Genomic DNA, 16,872 nt, shown 5'->3' with positions numbered 1-16,872 from the left:
GACATCTAAAAATTTATATGATTTTTTTTATTAAAGAATTATCATGAAAAAATGAAAAAAAAATTTTTTCATTTGTTAAAAACTTCAAAAACTATCAGTGCAATTAAAAAAAAATATTTTTTAGTTATAAATTAATAAATTAAGCAAAATAAAAAGATTAAAAATGTCGGCTAACTTTATTATTATGAACAACATGAAAATTAAGTTAGCCGACATTTAAAAATTTTTAGAATTTTTTTTATTGAAAAAATGATTGTAAAAAAATTAAAAAAAAATAAAATTGTGATCCATAAAAAACTTGAAAAACTATAAGTGTAATTTTTTAGAAATATTTTTTTAGTTGTAATTTAATTAATAAAAAAAAATGAAAAATTTTTAGACGTTTGCTAACTTTAGTGTCATCGATATTTTTGATTTTTTTATTTTGCTTAATTTATTAAATTAAAACTAAAAAATTGCCTTTATAGTTTTTGAAGTTTTTAACAAATGAAAAAAATTTTTTTGTAATAATTTTTTCACAAAACAAATCATAAAAACTTTTAGATCGGCTAATTTATTTTTATAAAAATTTTTTTTAACATATATCTTCACAGGTGATTTATTTTTCTTCTATTAATATTATTTTGAATCGGGAAATGAGGTTAGAAAAAAATACTAATGACACCTGTCGGATAAAATATGCATTAATAAATTTCTGTATAGGTTATATATATTTACATGTATGTAAATGTGTATTGTATTGTTGTAAATGCATATAGCGTGAATGAACCTTCTGAGAAATCGATTTTTGTACGATATAATTAATATACACATGTGTGTACTCGCATTTATATATAGAGAGTGTGGATACAAAAAGCAGGATAGAAATGAGTGCCATATAAAAATATATATATAGATAGATATATAAATATAAATATATATATATGTATACAAAATTGTACATAGTATTTATAAATAATTAATTATACTGGATAAATAGCAGATGATTTAAATTATTCATTTGTAAATAATTTTATTGGTATGTATAATTTATATTAACTTTTAAAGAAGATTTAGAATTTAATCGGAGTTTTTTTATCACTGGTTTATGTTTGTTGGTTTTCTTTTTAGTGGAACGGAGTGCAGTTTGCAAATATTAAATAAATAATGTGCTAATTACTTAGAAGCAATTGTAATATTGAAATTATATTATTTTGCTGAAAATCGGAGTCGGATTTATTTTATTCTAGATTTTTATTGAAGCGAAAATGGTGCTGAGTAGAAACGACAAGAGGAAAAGGAAAGTTGGTGACCTGGTTGATCTTATGGATCCACTTTCTGAGTCTCCCAAAAGGTATTCACTTTTTTTTTATTTACTTATTTAAATATTACTGGGTCAGTAATTATTATAGTAATTTGGAGCGTGTAATTTATTATGATTGATTATTTTTTTAGAGCTAAAGTTCACGCTCAAAGGAAATTCGCCCAAGGAGCAGCCACTTTATTTACTTCTCCTCAAACTTTAGTTAAAGAAAAAGAAAAACCTAAACCCAGTAAAGTCACTGAGTTGATAACGCACAAACGTCCTAATACTGAAGATTTTTTAACATTTCTTTGTTTTCGAGGTATTGTATTGTTTATAAATGACAGTGGATTCTCGGTAACTTGAAATTTGTCAAGTCAAAATCTTCAGTAACTCGAAAAAAATTTGTTTCCCTTCCGCTGAACTCTTAAATACGCGATATCTCGAAATATTTAGACTCCGTACACTGAAAAAAAAATTTTTTTTGTCCAGAAAAAAATTTCTCGGCTCAAGGATCGTTTAATAAAATAAATTTTGTTTTTTTGACAAAAGAATATCTATATCATGATAATAAAATATTGGCATTGATTTTGATAGATTAACAAATGAATAGGTTCACTTAAATTAAACAAAAAATAATTCAATCAATTCTTGAGACAAGAAAATATATTCTTGAAAATTATCAAGAATATATATTCTTGTGACAAGAAAATGTTCTCAAGAGTAGCACTTTTTTTTTCTTAGTGTAACTTGAACTTAGTATCGTTTCCTTTCCAGTATCGATAAAGGATATTTATACTCTATAACTTGAATTTTAATTAAAAGTGAAACTCTATAAGTCGAAAGTAGTAAAATATAAAGACGTTTTTCTCCGAATTGTCCAAGCTTATAGCAATCAAATCTAAATTCCTATAGGAATTTTTAATGCTTCTTATATTCTTGTTTGTAATGTATATTTTTTTCTCTAATTTATTTTCTTGCAAATCAACTGTTTTCTTTATTTTTTTGGTTTATTTACAAGTTTTGACCATCTTGTTAAGTCGAAAACTTGTTAACTCGAAGTTTTCATCACTTCCCTTGAAGTTCGAGTTATCGAGAGTCCATTGTATTATATAATACTGAAGTTCAGTCAATTTTAAAAATTTTTATTACAAATCTATTAGAATAATAAAAATACTTTTAAAAATTTCATTGCTATAAAATAAAAAAAAAAAATTTCTAATGTCTGTCAACTTCAGTGTTATTGTATTATATTTTTTTTTAAGTTATTAAAAAAAAAATAATTATTCACAGGAACGTCAATATTACCACCAAGTTTAGATTTTTTTAATGCCGGGTTAAAGAAAGACAAACCAGAATCAAAAACAACATCAAAAAAATTAAATAGTACAAGTAATTCAACATTTACACCGACACCGAGTACATCTGGAGTAGGATCAAAAGCAGTAACGAATCAAAGTACAGGTGCTAAACCAACTGGAGCAACAAAAGTAACCGAGCCAACACGTAAAAAAGTAGCGACAGAGATCCCAAAGCCGATAAATAAATACAAATCAGCGACCTCGACGATCCAAGCTTTGAAGAAAAAGTACCAGGAGCAACGTCTGGCGAAGCAGAGGATTGAAAATAAATTAAAGAAGACTTGCGTTATAAGAACACGGTCTACCGTAGGCAGGCCTATGCTGAAGACTGTTCACAAATTAGCACCCCGTAAATTTTCACGAGTTGAACCCAAGAGACACTGCCTGCGGAGCAACACGACCTTGGAGAAGCCGTTCAAGGCTTTTGGAAAAACGAAGATGATTATAGCGTCCAAGGGAACGGCCAAGAAGAGAGCCGTGGTAAAAGAACCGAGTAGTGAATCCTCGAGCTCAGAATCTTCTTCCGAGGACAATAAGTCGGACGTGAAGCTTACTCAGCAGATAAAACGCACGATTAAGAGCATAAAGAAGAATGCAGGAACGAATAAGCCAGAGTCGAGACGAGTCACTCGGTCTTGTAGAGAAGTAACAACTACGGCTGCTGCAGTTGCTCATCAACAGTCTTCAACTCAGAGGCCTTCTAGGAAGACTAAAGAAGCTGCTGCTGTTTATATGGAGATATTGAGTAGGAAATTAGTTAGTCCTGATTTAGATAATGATGATAATTTGTCTGTTGATAGTTATCCAGAGTTACCGAACACTAGACGTCTTGTTGAGACTGAAGCTAAAGTTAAAGTTAAGAAGTTGGTGAAAGAAAAGGATAAAGGAAAGGATAAAGATAAAGATAAAGATAAGGATAAGGATAAGGATAAAGATAAAAATAAAGATAAGAAAGAAGTAACGAGTAGTAAATCAAATCCTGGGGGAGATAAAGGCAAAGAGAAGGCTGTAGCTAAGAATAAAAAAGCTGTCAAGGTTCAGGAGATTTCTGAGAGCGAAGAAGAGTCTGTTAGTTCTGAAGAAAGTACTAGAGCTAGAAGGATGACTAGACGAAGCAGTAGCAGTGTGCCCACGGTGAAGCCAGTTACCCGCAGTCTTAGATCATCTTCAAGAAATTCTCCGCAGAAGATAGATTCGCCGGTTGTTTCGGCTAAAAAAAACAAAACTTGGGTCAGGCGCAAGCGAGAGGTCACTGGTTCACCGGTGGAAAAAATCAAGGAGAAGGAGGAGAAGGAGAAGGAGAAGGAGAAGAAACCTAATGAGAAAAAGAGCAAGGAGGAGAAAGTAGATGAAGATTCTAGTGTGAGTAAAGTTAAGAAGAAAAAAGAAGATAAGGATGAGAAAGTTGAAAAAGATAATAAAGTTGTAAAAAAGGACGTTGGGAAGGAAAAAGTTGAGAAAGATATCAAAGGGTCGGATGATGAAGAATCTTTTCGAGGATTCACGAGTAAGCCGATCACAAAGTTAATTAATTCGCGCAATAGTCTAAGTGTGAATTTAATAGCTTCGGAGGAAGTTAATAAAAAATTGAGTGCTTTGAAAACAGTTACTTCTGAAACTAGAGAAAAAGTTGGTAAAACTGAAGGTTCTTTGGTTGTTAATGATGGGGAGGTTAAATCTGAGCAGAAAGAATCTCTGTCGAGTCATGTACCTGTTGTCGGATCGCTGTCGTCTCAAGCAAGTATTTCAGAGCCTGATAAAAAATTAAATCGCGTTGAAAATTTAAATCCTCCGGTAGTAGCGCCTGTTATTAATATTCCACTGATAACTTCCTCGCCGTTGGGGCGAAAAGAGCGGGTTAATATGTCGACAGAGCAAATTGAAAAGTGGCTGAATGAAAGTTCTATGGCGAAAGAAGAGAGTAAAGCTGAGATGGAGACTGTTAGTAATTTTACTTATGAAGTTCCTAAGAGTAAGAACGATATGAATCATTTATCGATTCCGAGTCGGATTCAGCATCTGGTGAGACCAGTGAATGTCGCGATTGCTAAAATGGCCGAGAGATCTTTGACGCAAGAACGTCTGAATAACGCAGTTAGAGCTGCTACGCTTGTCAATGCGGGGACTATTGTAGGTGCTGGAATTGCTAATTTGTCTTCTCCAGTGAGTCTTGTACCCACGACTAACAGGAATAAAATAAATGCTGATATTAAGGAAATTATTAAGGGAAGAATTGCTAAGACTACTGCAACAGCTTGTGCTGTGAATAAAGATACTGTTTGCGAAGACAGTGATGTAAGCTCTAGAGCTGACGGGACTACTTCTGTTGAGGGATCTCCTGAGAAAAAATCTCCTGATAAGAAGTCAGTGGTACGCAAAACATTTCTGCCCAAGGTTAAGGAACGCAAGACAGCTATTCCGAGTATCAATGCTTTTTCTCCAGAAAATGAGAGCAGTGTTTATGCATTTGAGAGCGACACTGAAGCTCCGGTCAACACTCCGTTCAGGCGGAAGCAGCGCGACAGCAAATCCGGGGCTTCTGGTTCCTCCGACTTGGATGTGTCGAGAGCAGAAAGCGAGGACGGAAACGCACGAGCTTCTGGTAAGTCTACTGAAAAAGAGGATAAATGTGGAAGCAAGTCAAAAAGCGTTGGCACAAGCAGTGAAGATGTTGAAGCTAAATCTTTTGTAACTGGAGATAAAATCAAGGAACCGAGTGGTAGCTATCAAATACCTGGTACGTTTCGGAACATGTCTAATGTGCAGGTAGTTCCGCTGGGAAAAATTCCCAGTGTGTGGAATAATGTCAATTGCAGTGCATCAATAGCCGTTCAGGTGAATTTTGACGACCAGTCTCAAGATTTGCAGACCCAGGGCGCTGAAGAGAGCCAACTGGTTCAACGCAGCACGGAAATCTCAACACAAACTGAGAACACAAATGAGAATGAAGATGAAAACGATGCGCATGTATTTTACATTCCCTTGCAAACTGTCGCGAGGAGTGGTCCCAATTTGGCGCAAGGCCAGCCGTTGATACAAGGAGTGGCTGTTAAATTGGGCACGGAGGGACCTACGGGACCTAATCAGCGAGTGCTGTTGAGAGCACAGTTGGTCACCAAGCCTCCGATGGCTGTTGCGAGGTGTCCACCTGTGGGGACTGTTCAACCTACTGCTCGAACTCCGCCGACTGATAGTGATCCTGTAGCTTCTACTTCAAGGTCCACGTCTACGTCTACTTCAACTTCGACGTCCAATTTGTCACCGATAAAACCTAATGAGGCTTCGCAAGAAGTTACTAAGCAAACTGGCGTAGCGGAAAAAATTCCTAAGTCTCCTAAAGCAACTCGTGAGCGTAAAAGTTCAGCAGATGCGCCTAAAGTTGCCAGAAAACTTTCTGCTAAGGCTAAGAAGAACGCTGAGATGGCTGATAAGTTGAAGTTTTTCCCGAAAATGGAGGAGAAAGGTGAAGCAAGGTTAGTAGACGCTCCGACTTTTTATCCTTCTGAGAAAGATTTTCAGGATCCGCTTGAGTATATTGATAAAATAAGACCTATTGCGGAGAAATATGGAATTTGCCGGGTTGTACCGCCTTCTAATTTCAAGCCTGAGTGTAAAGTGTCGGATGATATGAGATTCACGGCTTACAATCAGTATATTCATCGCATGCTTCATCGTTGGGGTCCAAATGTCAAAGAAATGATGGCAATTAAAAAATATTTGGCCACTCAGAGCATCACTTTAAATCAACCGCCCTGGATTGGAGGTATGGAGGTAGACTTGCCGCATTTGTATCAAACTGTTCAGAGTTTGGGAGGACTGAAAGAAGTGATTGAGAAAAAAAAGTGGCAGAAAGTCGCGGATGGAATGAAAATTCCGAAATCTGCTCAGGATCGTGTCACTAAGCTCGATGATATTTATTGCAAGTATTTATTGCCCTACGACACGTTGTCGACGAATGAGCGCGAGAAGTTGTTCGATGAAGTGGAGGCTGAGTGGAGAAAACGCGAGAGCAAAGCACTGCAGAGACTCAATAGTACGCTGTCGAGTGACAATGATGATGATGAAGACGAGGACAGTTCTGATGAAACTGAGGAGTGTATTGTCAAGGGTAGAAACATGCCCTTAAACGCTTTCTACAGGATTGCGCGGAACACTCAGCGCATGTGGTTCTCGGAAAACCAGAGTGGGATTGAAGCTGATGGAGCTTCTGCTTGTGAAGTTGAAGCCGCTTTTTGGAAACACGTGTCTGAGCGCAAGCGACATGTTTGCGTTCACTCTGCAAGCATCGACTCGAGTGGCCGTGGGTTTGGGTTCTCTGTTGCTAAAAACAGTCCTTTTGCAAGACATCCTTGGAACCTCAAGGTCTTGACTAACAGCAACGGCTCGGTCCTGAGAGCTTTGGGTCCGCTGATGGGTGTCACTGTCCCCACGCTTCATGTTGGTATGCTTTTCAGTGCTTGCTGCTGGTACCGCGATCCCCACGGCTTGCCTTGGATCGAATATTTACACACTGGTGCTAAAAAAATCTGGTACGGAATTCCTGATGAGCATAGTAATAACTTCCGAGAAGCTTTGTCGAAGATGGTACCGAGGTTTTGTAAAAATAAAACTATCTGGCTGCCGTCTGACACTGCTATGGTGCCGCCGGAGATGCTGGTTAGCAATGGTGTTCCTTTGTGTAAGACTGTTCAAGAACCTGGACAATTTATTGTTGTTTTTCCTAAAGCATTCACTTCCAGTATTTGTACGGGGTATGTTGTCTCGGAAAGTGTTTACTTTGCACAGACTACGTGGCTTGAACATGCTGAACAAATATTTAAGGTAATTTTGAGGGAGTTGTGGAATATTTTATAAAATTATTTATTTATTGATTTTTTTATAGGATCTTCAAGATAGCTGTGAACCATCAATGTTCTCATTTGAACGGTTACTTTTTAGTATTATTAATGATACTAGATCTCATGTAGATGTATTGAAACAGGTAAATATTTACTTTAATTCTATTATATTAGCAATCTTGCAGTCACTATGTGACTGCCGTGACTTTTGAACTACAAATAAGTAAAATTTTGCTTTATTAAATAATGACTTTTGTTAAATTGCACTGTATTTTCTTAACTATTGATATTTATATAGATATAAGCTCATCCCGATGTTACACTCATCAAGAGCTTTCATTTGAATACCCACATGCATTTTTAGTATATTTTTCATATATACATATATGTAATATATATATATATATATATATATATATATATATATATATATATATATATATGAAAAATTGATGTGGGTACTCAAATGAAAGGTCTTGATGAATATAACATCGGAATGAGCTTATATCTTTATAAATGTCAATAGTTCGCAAGATACAAGGTCATTTTTTAATTATGCAGCCTAAATATTTATCATAATTGACTGACTATTCTCTATTGTTCTTATTCTCTTAATAATATAGATGATACTGAAGTAAATTTTAAAAATTTTTATAAAAAATCAATTAAAATAATAAAAATACTTTTAAAAATTTCCACTGATAATTTTTTTTAATTTCCACATGTGGAAATTTTTATTACATTTTTTTTATAATAATTTCGTTGTTATAAAATTAAAAAAAAATTTTTAATGTCTGTTTAACTTTAGTACCTATTGTATTTCCATTTTTTTTTTAATAATTTATTAAAATAAATTTTTTTTTTTTTTTAGATTTTACCGGTTGTTACAAAAATACGAGAGCGAGAATTAAACTATCGTCAACAATTAGAATATTATGGATTGAATAATAAGGAAAAATTACCATTACCTGGTAGCGGTAAACGTAAAAAAGGACAGAAATTTTCTGAAGATGAAGACGATTACGAGTGTGAAAATTGTCGCGCTACTTTGTTTGTTTCTTTAGTTAATAATTCTCAAGACGATGGTGTTTACTGTCTTCCTCATGGATTACAATTGATAGGACGTAAAAAACAAGTACTTAAACATTGTACTTTGAAGTATACGTATAGTGAGGTAAGTTAAAAAATTAATCATTGTTCTTTTTAGTAATAATTATTAATTATAAAATAATATATATTAATTTATTTGACTATTTGTTAGGACGAGTTAGACGAATTGATTCACAAACTGGAGGATAAAATTGAAGCCAAATCTAAAAGAACTAATCAAACTCGACAAGCTAGACTGTAATTTATTATTATTTAACGATTTACTTAAAGCAATTTAGATGGTAATTATTATTTTATTTAACTTAATAATATGCTTTCCAGAGATCTATTATTAATTATTTATTTATTTCAATTATTCTTTATATTTATATTCATATCGTTAATCACAATAAGGCTATTGATTTTTATCTCATTACTTACATAAAATTATTCACAATGTATCACAGTAGCAATACAATTTTATCAAAGTGCAGACAATATTTTGATATTTTAAGCAATCGCAGTTATGAAGAAAAAATATATAAATTAGTGCCAAAATATTTTAAGTGCAAATTGGAATGTTTTTGTTGATACAAAATTTTTATAAATCTATTATTTAAAACTATTAAATATATGATACTTGACAATTGGTAAATTATTATTAATTAATTAGTCCAATAATTGATTTTTAGTTTTCTTAAATATGTTAAGTAAAAATTATACTCAATTCTGGACTTTGATTACGTAGATAATTTTTTTTTGACTTACTTATAATTACTAATTTATAATTATACCTAACATCACTTATTTTAAGTTTATTTATCATTAAAAAAACTCTACGTTATCTGATATTATTTATAATTAATGTTTTCATATTTTAACAACTCGATTGCACATACACACTAATCAATTCGCAATTAATTGTATTATTTTATAAAAAAAAGCAATTTATATTTATTGAAATAGTCTAGATGAAATTAAAGAAGATAAACATTATTTAATAAAAAAAAAAAAAACTGAATTTTTTGTTTATCCATTTAAATTTATAATTACGTATTCAAGTCTTAATATTAAGTATTTAAATTATGATTTACTTCTTTTAATTTATACAAAGTTGTAGAGATACTTTGTGCGCGGACATATTTGAAGTTATAAATTTTTAATTACGGGGCACAACCAGTGTGACAGCCTAAAAAAAAGGCGATTTTTGGGAATTAAAATAAAGAAAACTTCTGTATAAATTGTTTTAAAACTTTAAGGGTATATTAATACATATTTTAAGAATATACAGTTGAATTTTTGAAGAAAAAAATTAAATATTTTCCGAGTTACACGCGATCTCTGACGGCGCTAAAAAAAAAAGGCCATTCGGCAGTCGAAATGGAAGTAGATTTCATGATGAATAATAAAAATACTACTAGGGTTGCATACGAAAAAAAAAAAAAATTTCTGTTTAATTAAACAACAATGACGTCAAAACGAATGCGAAAGTAAAATTTCATTAAATCTGTCTGAGAAAGCAGGTGATTTTTGGCCTAGACTGATAATGAGGTACACAAATTAAAGCTTACTTAATAAGCTTTCAGATGCCATTTATAGAATTTTGATAAGATATCGCGTTCAATTGTAATTGCACGAAAATATGGTAAAAGTGAAAATTTTTGCGATTTTTGAAAATTTTTGAATTGCTATTATTTCTAAACTATTTAATTTGGAGAAATGAATAAGTAGACAAATTGAAGCTTATTAAATAAGTTTTCAAATTCAATTTACAGAAATCCGATAGGATGTCGCGTTCCATTGTTATTGCACGGAAATAAGGTAAAAGTGAAAATTTTTTGCAATTTTTGAAAATTTTTGAATTGCTCTCATTTCTAAACTAATCGACAGATTTGGCTCATCTTAGAACTTAACCTCGGAAATCGTCCTCAGAATAAGGATGTTACGTTTTATTGAGATCCGTATAGAATTACGGAAGTTAGAGAAGAGACAATGCCGATTATATCGGATATATATATATATATATATATATTTATTAGGGTGTGCCAAAATGTAACTCCCGTGGAGAACCTTTTAAAATTGGAATTTTGAGTTCCGCTTTTAACAGGGGCTGCGTTTGGGCATTTCCTGAGATATTTTGGTGTGAGACGATGTATTTGATTTTCATAGAATTTTTTAACAGAAGCTTAGTTTGGGCATTTCCGGTGAAAATTCAAAATTTGGCCGGAAGTGCCCAATTAAATCTCCTGTTAAAAATACTATAAATAATTAAATGAATTCTCTCAACCCGAAATATCTCAGGAAATGCCCAAACACATATAAATACATATGTAAACTTTTGAACCATATGCATTTTCTGAATCCGCTTGACGAGCTGAGTCGAAATATAGCAAAATTTTTCAAAAGTTCCGTCATGAGGATCAATGCAATAGTTAGATTTCTATGAAATCTACTAAAAAGGTCCTTCACTGTTGTAGTGATTCTGGCCTTCTCCATGGATAAAACCGAAAAAAAAATTCTCGTTAAACTAGAAGATATTGTCTGTACAATGACCTTCGGTCGAAAAAAAATATCAAAAAGTTGAATTTTACCCAAAATTTTGGCCTGCCGAAATTCGATTTTTGATCAGATCAAAAAACTGGAGGGTCATTGTATAGAGAATTATATACAGAACATACAGAAAAAAAATTGGTAGTGATCGGATCATTCGTCTTTGAGTAATCACTCCAACAAATTTGAAAAATGCTGTTTCGAGAAAAACGCGTTTAAAAATAAAATGATCCCAAGCGGCACAAACTTTTTTTTGTTAATGTTTTGTTAAATTTAACGTGACAATTATAAATTTCTGACTTCTTGTTAAATAAAATCTCCCAAAAAGTCAACATTTTTTTTTGTGACGCTTGGGATCCTATTCTAACTGCCGAGCGGTTACTCCCCAAGCGTCACATAAAAAATTGTTGACTTTTTGGTAAATTTTATTTAACAAGAAATCAAAAATTAATAATTCTCAACTTAAATTCAACAAAATATTAGCAAAAAAATTTTTGTGTCGCTTGGCTCTTTAAATGGCTGTAACTCAAAAACTATTTGAGATATCGATTTGAAATTTTAATATGTTATTTTTAAAGGTATAATTTATCGAAATATGAAAAAAAATAAATAATTAATAAAAAATAAATTTTTTGAAAATTTCACACTGGTTGTGCCCCTTAAAAAAATAGTAATTGATTTGAAAAAAAATTTTTTTTTAATAAAAATAATAAATTACTTTTTTTTTTTATGCAATAACAATTTGTAAATTCAACATTTTTCCGTAAAACTTTTAAAAATAAATAAATTCATATTTAAGACTGCTGAGCCAGTCCCATGGCTAAGCGGTATAATGCTTGTCATGCTTGCTTAGGACTTGGTGAGGCGTGGGTTCGAATCCCGGTGTGAGCTGAAATTTAATTTTCAGTGAACATCGGTGCTCGTAACTCACGCCGGGCTGTACAGGTTTGGGTTTTTCGATGGTTTCCCCAAGCCCTGTGCTACCGGTGGGGCACAGGCAAATGCGTGCAATTTCCCCAAAGTCGGCCCATCGCCGCATTACTCTCCAGGCTGAAAAAGTATCTAATACCGCCAAACTTATTTTGCCAAACTTAATGTACCGATCAGCCTGGAGTCCCCTTCCGGTCTCGGCCGGACCCCCATCAAGACAGAAGTCTGAAAAGCGGGGTTAAAATAAAAAAAAAAAAAAAAAAAAAAAAATATTTAAGACTGCTGTTTATAAAATATAATATCTATTGTCTATAATAAAACTTTAAAGATGGCATGAGTTTAAATAAAATAAATCCTTAAAAAATGGCGATAAAAATTTACGGCTCACGTCGTTGTAAAATATTGAAAAGAACTTCTGAGCTGTCATCTTTTTCTTTATCATCGTCATCGTCTGTACTAAAATTTGAGTTCAACAAATTCGTAAGAGATGTAGATCTCTCGGTCAACAGTGGCATGTTTGTATCCATGTCCTCTTCAACAGATCCGACTGTGGTCATTGAATTGGAATGTAATTCAAGATTTTCTTGAATCTCTTTTTTGTTCGTCAGTATTTTTTGCATTACATGTAACACGATACCACCAAGGCACATCAATAATCCGAAGAAGTTGATACGGCTTATTTGGTCGCCTTTAAACGCAAAGGCTAGTACTAATATACAAATTTCCTAATACAAAAATATTTTTATTAATTTATTAATTATTATTTATATAATTTATAAATATGATGATTAATTTTTACCTTTAAAATACTCAAAATGGATAAAGTAAGACTAGAAGTATACGTAACTACCATAAATTCCATTATTTCCATATTAAAAGCTAGTATAGCACCAATAAAGACAGCAGTTATCGTCCACAAAACTTGATGTGGCTGACTCCAATCTATTTTTTGAATATTATAGAACATATTTGCACCTAAATACGTAGTAAAAATTAAAGAAAAAAAAAAAAAAACAATTATTTTAAACAATTAAATGAGAAATAAAAAAATTCTATTTTATAAAGAAATTAAAGTTACTTTCAAACCACAAAGCCATAGGAAAAATAGCTAACAACATCCACGACTGCATATAATACATCATATCAATAGGACTTTTGATACCCAATTTAGATTTTTGCATTATTAATTGAGCCATTGTCCATCGTAGACCACTGGCAAAAGATGCCAATAAACATAAAATAAAACCAGCAACAACAAACTGCGTTGACTTGTATGTAAACATTATTAATCCACCTGATATCATAATAACAACTCCCATTAATGACCATGACTGAAAAATGGATTTTTATCAGTAATTATTTTTATTTTTTGTTCTAATAAAAAGTGAGAATAAAAACTGACCTTTTTTTCTAGATTAAAAACCAACGAAAATCCAAGAATAAATATAATACTCGTCGATTTGGTCATTGTGTATCTAAAATATTAAATACAATGAGGCATACAGAAAAAACAATGTTCTTTAACTTGATATTCTTGATTTGAGTAGAAAAATTCTTGATTTAAGGCAATTATTACTTGATTCAAGAATTTTTTGTCTTGATTCAAGACAATTATCCTTTTCAAAATTTATTTTTATTTATTTATTTATCAAAAAGTTATGCCAAGGCCTCATAAATTAACAAAATACACAAATATTATACCGCGTGCCTAATGCCAAAAGGACGTATAAAAAGTTATACGCCCTTTTGGCTTTGCAAAACCAAAAGGGCGTATAATTTTTTTTTTTGGTGCCAATAGTTTTGTAAACATGTTCTAAGCCTAAAAATGAAAAAAAAATTTCCAAAGCCAAAAGGGCGTATACTTTTTAACTTCCCGTTAAGGTGTTTTTCATTCTATACATACATATTATGGATTTTAACACCAATTTAACGCAACGGAATCGGTGGTTTGAATTTTTAGGCGAGTAGAGCATACCTACGCTCGCGCTTAAAGTATACAATTAAACAAAAATATATCTTTTATTGCAGCTATAGCGAGCAAGAAATTATAATAATTCGAAGTTAAAAAATACTAGAAAAAACTAATATTAAAATACGGAAAGTTTATTGGGGTACAATTCCTGCACCTTCTATACGTGCATCTTTTACATTTTCGTCTGATAAAAAAAGAAATTTATAAAAAATATGAACATTTTAGTACGCGAAAAAATTTTTAATTCATATGCTTTTTTAATCATTGGTCTGTCCAAGATGATGAAAATTTAAAGTTACTACCATCGAAAATGTTGACTTTTTAAAAATTTTTTTTATACAAACCTTCTCCGGACAATTTTGAAGACTATTTTTCGAAATTTTGAAAAATCCTAATTTTTTTTTATACGCCCTTTTGATTTTAGACCGACAATGTCCTAAAGCCAAAAGGGCGTATATCTTAAGATATGCCTTTTTGGCGTTAGAACGTCAAAAATTTTTTTTCTGCAGATCTTTCGAGCGATTCTAGAAAGAATGACAAAAAAAAATTTTTTATACGCCCTTTTGGCATTAAGCACGCGATATATTCACATTTATAATAGTATTGTTTAATAAATAAATTCATATTGATAGAATTTAGAATTTAAGGAGCATATTTTTTTTTTCTTATCAGAATAATATCCAAGAAAAGCACAGAAATGAAAATAAATAAAAGTAGTCTCAAGACAAAAATTGTAAAAACAAAATCAGAATCAAATTACTGTTTTCCTTCAATCTCACGTAACATAAAAAAGTCGAATACTTTACTTTTAAAAATGCTTAAACTCTGGGAATTTATAATATCGAAATTATATTCTTGGTTCAAGAATTTTTCTCTTGAATCAAGTTAATTTTTTTTTTTTTCAGTGCATAATATCGACGGTCTAATTAGCAATTTGTCTAACTCCTCATTTTTTAGAGGGTGATTTTTTAACATTTTGATGTAGCCATAATTGAATTATAAATTATTTGAAAGATTCAAACCTAAATATTATATCTCTATTAGATAATAACGATATTAAATGGTTTTTTAAAGTGATAATAAATTTTGAACTAATTGTTTTTTTCGTATGAATAGAAGATTCTCTAAAATGGAGTTAGACAATTTACTAATTAGAACGTCGATATAATACTTGATATGAGTAAATTATAATTATTTACAATGATAAGGAAATAGTTGAAAGTGCCCAGTTTGAAAAACCGACATCAAGTCCACTGGCTATTCCCGGTGGCGCTAAAGCTGATAAGATACTTTGCCATGATAAACGCACTTGCTGCTGTCCTCGTTTGTATGATTTGACGTTTCTTATAAACGCTGATAAAAATAATTTGACTAGTAAATGACACATTACAACACTTAATGGATAATGGAAATTCTGCAATTGGAGTCGTTAATAATAAATTATTAATTTTTAGCAATCTTTCAGTAGCTCAAAATTAAATAAAATTAATATGAAAATAAAGTTAGCAGACATCTGACAATTTTCAGAATTTTTCTTATTGAAAAATTTAATAAAAAAATTTTTTTTTAATTTCACATGTGAAAAAATTTTAAAAAATGTATGCAATTTTTTGTATTTTTTTAGTTCTAACTTAGTTAAAAAAAATTGTTGTGTCTGCTAATTTCACTCAAAAATTAATATAATATTAAAGTTAGCCGGCATTTTTAATTTTTTGATTTTTTTTTTCAATAATTAAATTAAAACAAAAAATATTTTTTAAAAATTGCACTTTCAGTTTTTTACAAATGAAATTTTTTCATAATTTTTTCAATAAAAAAAAATTCAAAAAATTTTTAGATGTCGACTAACTTAATTTTCATAAAATGAATTTGTACTTACATGGTCTTTAAGAAACCATTGTTGAAAATATGTTAATCCTACAGATAATATAAAATATGAACCGACTAAAACTAAAGATCGTCCAAATATATTCCAAAAACTTTTCGGAGCTTTAGACGTCGTTTGATATTCCTGTGCGTGTTGTAAATAACAATCCAGCGGTTCCGGTTCATCTCGAGCTGCTTCATATTTGACATCCGAAATTGGCATATTAAATTTATTTATGAGTATTATTGATAATTATTAATCATTAATTTATATTGAAAATCACAAGATAAACATCAGATCCTTCGTTAGTATTATTTGTTTTTTATTTATTAAATCCACATTTTTTTCACTTATTATCAACTTTCTCCTAAAATAAAAAATATAAATAATTTATTAACGATATAGCTGCTTATTTTAATTAATTAATTACACATTGTATTAATTTACCTTTCAGTTTCGTTTAACATACGGTGTTGACGTCAGGTAAATGTAAACATAACCTTTAGAATCATATATTTTGATGTAGTTATTTTGTTACATGTAAATGTTTTAAAAAATTGAAATTTTTTATGTAAACAGATAAAAACTATAAAAATAAATTACTCATTAAAAATACAAATATTTATATATTATGTCAGTATGTATTATCCTTCGTTTACACACAACACACACACTGAGTTTAGAACGTGATAATCTACATTATACACCGCCATATATAAGGTGACGCATGTGGAATTATATTACTTGAAATTATTTTCTTAAGACACGCACTGAAGTTGGCTGACAAAAGAAATTTATTTATAATTTTATAACAATTAAATTATAATGAAAAAAAATTCACATGTGAAAATTAAATGACATTAAAGTTAGCAGTCACTTGATAATTTTTTAACAAATAAATTTGTTCTAAAAAATTATTTTAAAAAAATAGTATTTTTAATTTTTTTTAATTTCTTCTAGTCACTTGATAATTTTTTAATTTT

General features: G+C 30.9%; 2 protein-coding genes across 3 annotated transcripts; one reads left to right on the top strand and one right to left on the bottom strand.

Annotated features, from left to right (window-relative positions):
• Positions 1-973: 973 nt before the first annotated feature.
• LOC123260306 (protein Jumonji) lies at positions 974-9,155 on the top strand. Its single transcript, XM_044721319.1, has 7 exons — positions 974-1,018; positions 1,111-1,333; positions 1,435-1,604; positions 2,576-7,464; positions 7,526-7,624; positions 8,353-8,655; positions 8,743-9,155. The coding sequence occupies exons 2-7, from the start codon at positions 1,248-1,250 to the stop codon at positions 8,830-8,832; spliced, it is 5,637 nt and encodes a 1,878-aa protein (XP_044577254.1). The 5' UTR covers positions 974-1,018; positions 1,111-1,247; the 3' UTR covers positions 8,833-9,155.
• A 3,206-nt stretch (positions 9,156-12,361) lies between these two features.
• Positions 12,362-16,670, bottom strand: LOC123260307 (solute carrier family 35 member C2). 2 transcript variants are annotated; one of them, XM_044721322.1, is made up of 8 exons: positions 16,493-16,670; positions 16,337-16,389; positions 15,902-16,256; positions 15,222-15,436; positions 13,453-13,525; positions 13,129-13,381; positions 12,850-13,025; positions 12,362-12,775 (listed from the first exon to the last, which is right to left on the bottom strand). In XM_044721322.1, exons 3-8 carry the CDS (start codon positions 16,109-16,111, stop codon positions 12,428-12,430), a joined length of 1,275 nt encoding a protein of 424 aa, XP_044577257.1. In that variant the 5' UTR covers positions 16,112-16,256; positions 16,337-16,389; positions 16,493-16,670; the 3' UTR covers positions 12,362-12,427. The 2 variants fall into 2 exon arrangements, with proteins under 2 accessions (XP_044577257.1, XP_044577256.1); XM_044721321.1 differs by having other exon boundaries at positions 16,337-16,670.
• Between the last annotated feature and the right edge of the window lie 202 nt (positions 16,671-16,872).

Source organism: Cotesia glomerata, linkage group LG3 (assembly GCF_020080835.1).
Source record: "Cotesia glomerata isolate CgM1 linkage group LG3, MPM_Cglom_v2.3, whole genome shotgun sequence".
Lineage (NCBI taxonomy): Eukaryota > Metazoa > Arthropoda > Insecta > Hymenoptera > Braconidae > Cotesia > Cotesia glomerata.
The sequence above is the reverse complement of the archived record's forward strand: the minus strand, read 5'-3'. Positions and strand labels throughout refer to the sequence as shown.

What these genes read in the sequence shown, in the direction of transcription:
- LOC123260307 (XM_044721321.1), bottom strand. Translation starts at nt 16,111, where the DNA reads ATGCCAATTTCGGATGTCAAATATGAAGCAGCTCGAGATGAACCGGAA. An exon ending in TCAACTATTTCCTTATCATT is followed by an intron (nt 13,526 to 15,221) that starts GTAAATAATTAT and finishes TTAATATTTTAG; the next exon opens with ATACACAATGACCAAATCGA. An exon ending in CCATTTTGAGTATTTTAAAG is followed by an intron (nt 12,776 to 12,849) that starts GTAAAAATTAAT and finishes TTTTTGTATTAG; the next exon opens with GAAATTTGTATATTAGTACT.
- LOC123260306 (XM_044721319.1), top strand. Translation starts at nt 1,248, where the DNA reads ATGGTGCTGAGTAGAAACGACAAGAGGAAAAGGAAAGTTGGTGACCTG. An exon ending in AACATTTCTTTGTTTTCGAG is followed by an intron (nt 1,605 to 2,575) that starts GTATTGTATTGT and finishes AATTATTCACAG; the next exon opens with GAACGTCAATATTACCACCA. An exon ending in ATGCTGAACAAATATTTAAG is followed by an intron (nt 7,465 to 7,525) that starts GTAATTTTGAGG and finishes ATTTTTTTATAG; the next exon opens with GATCTTCAAGATAGCTGTGA.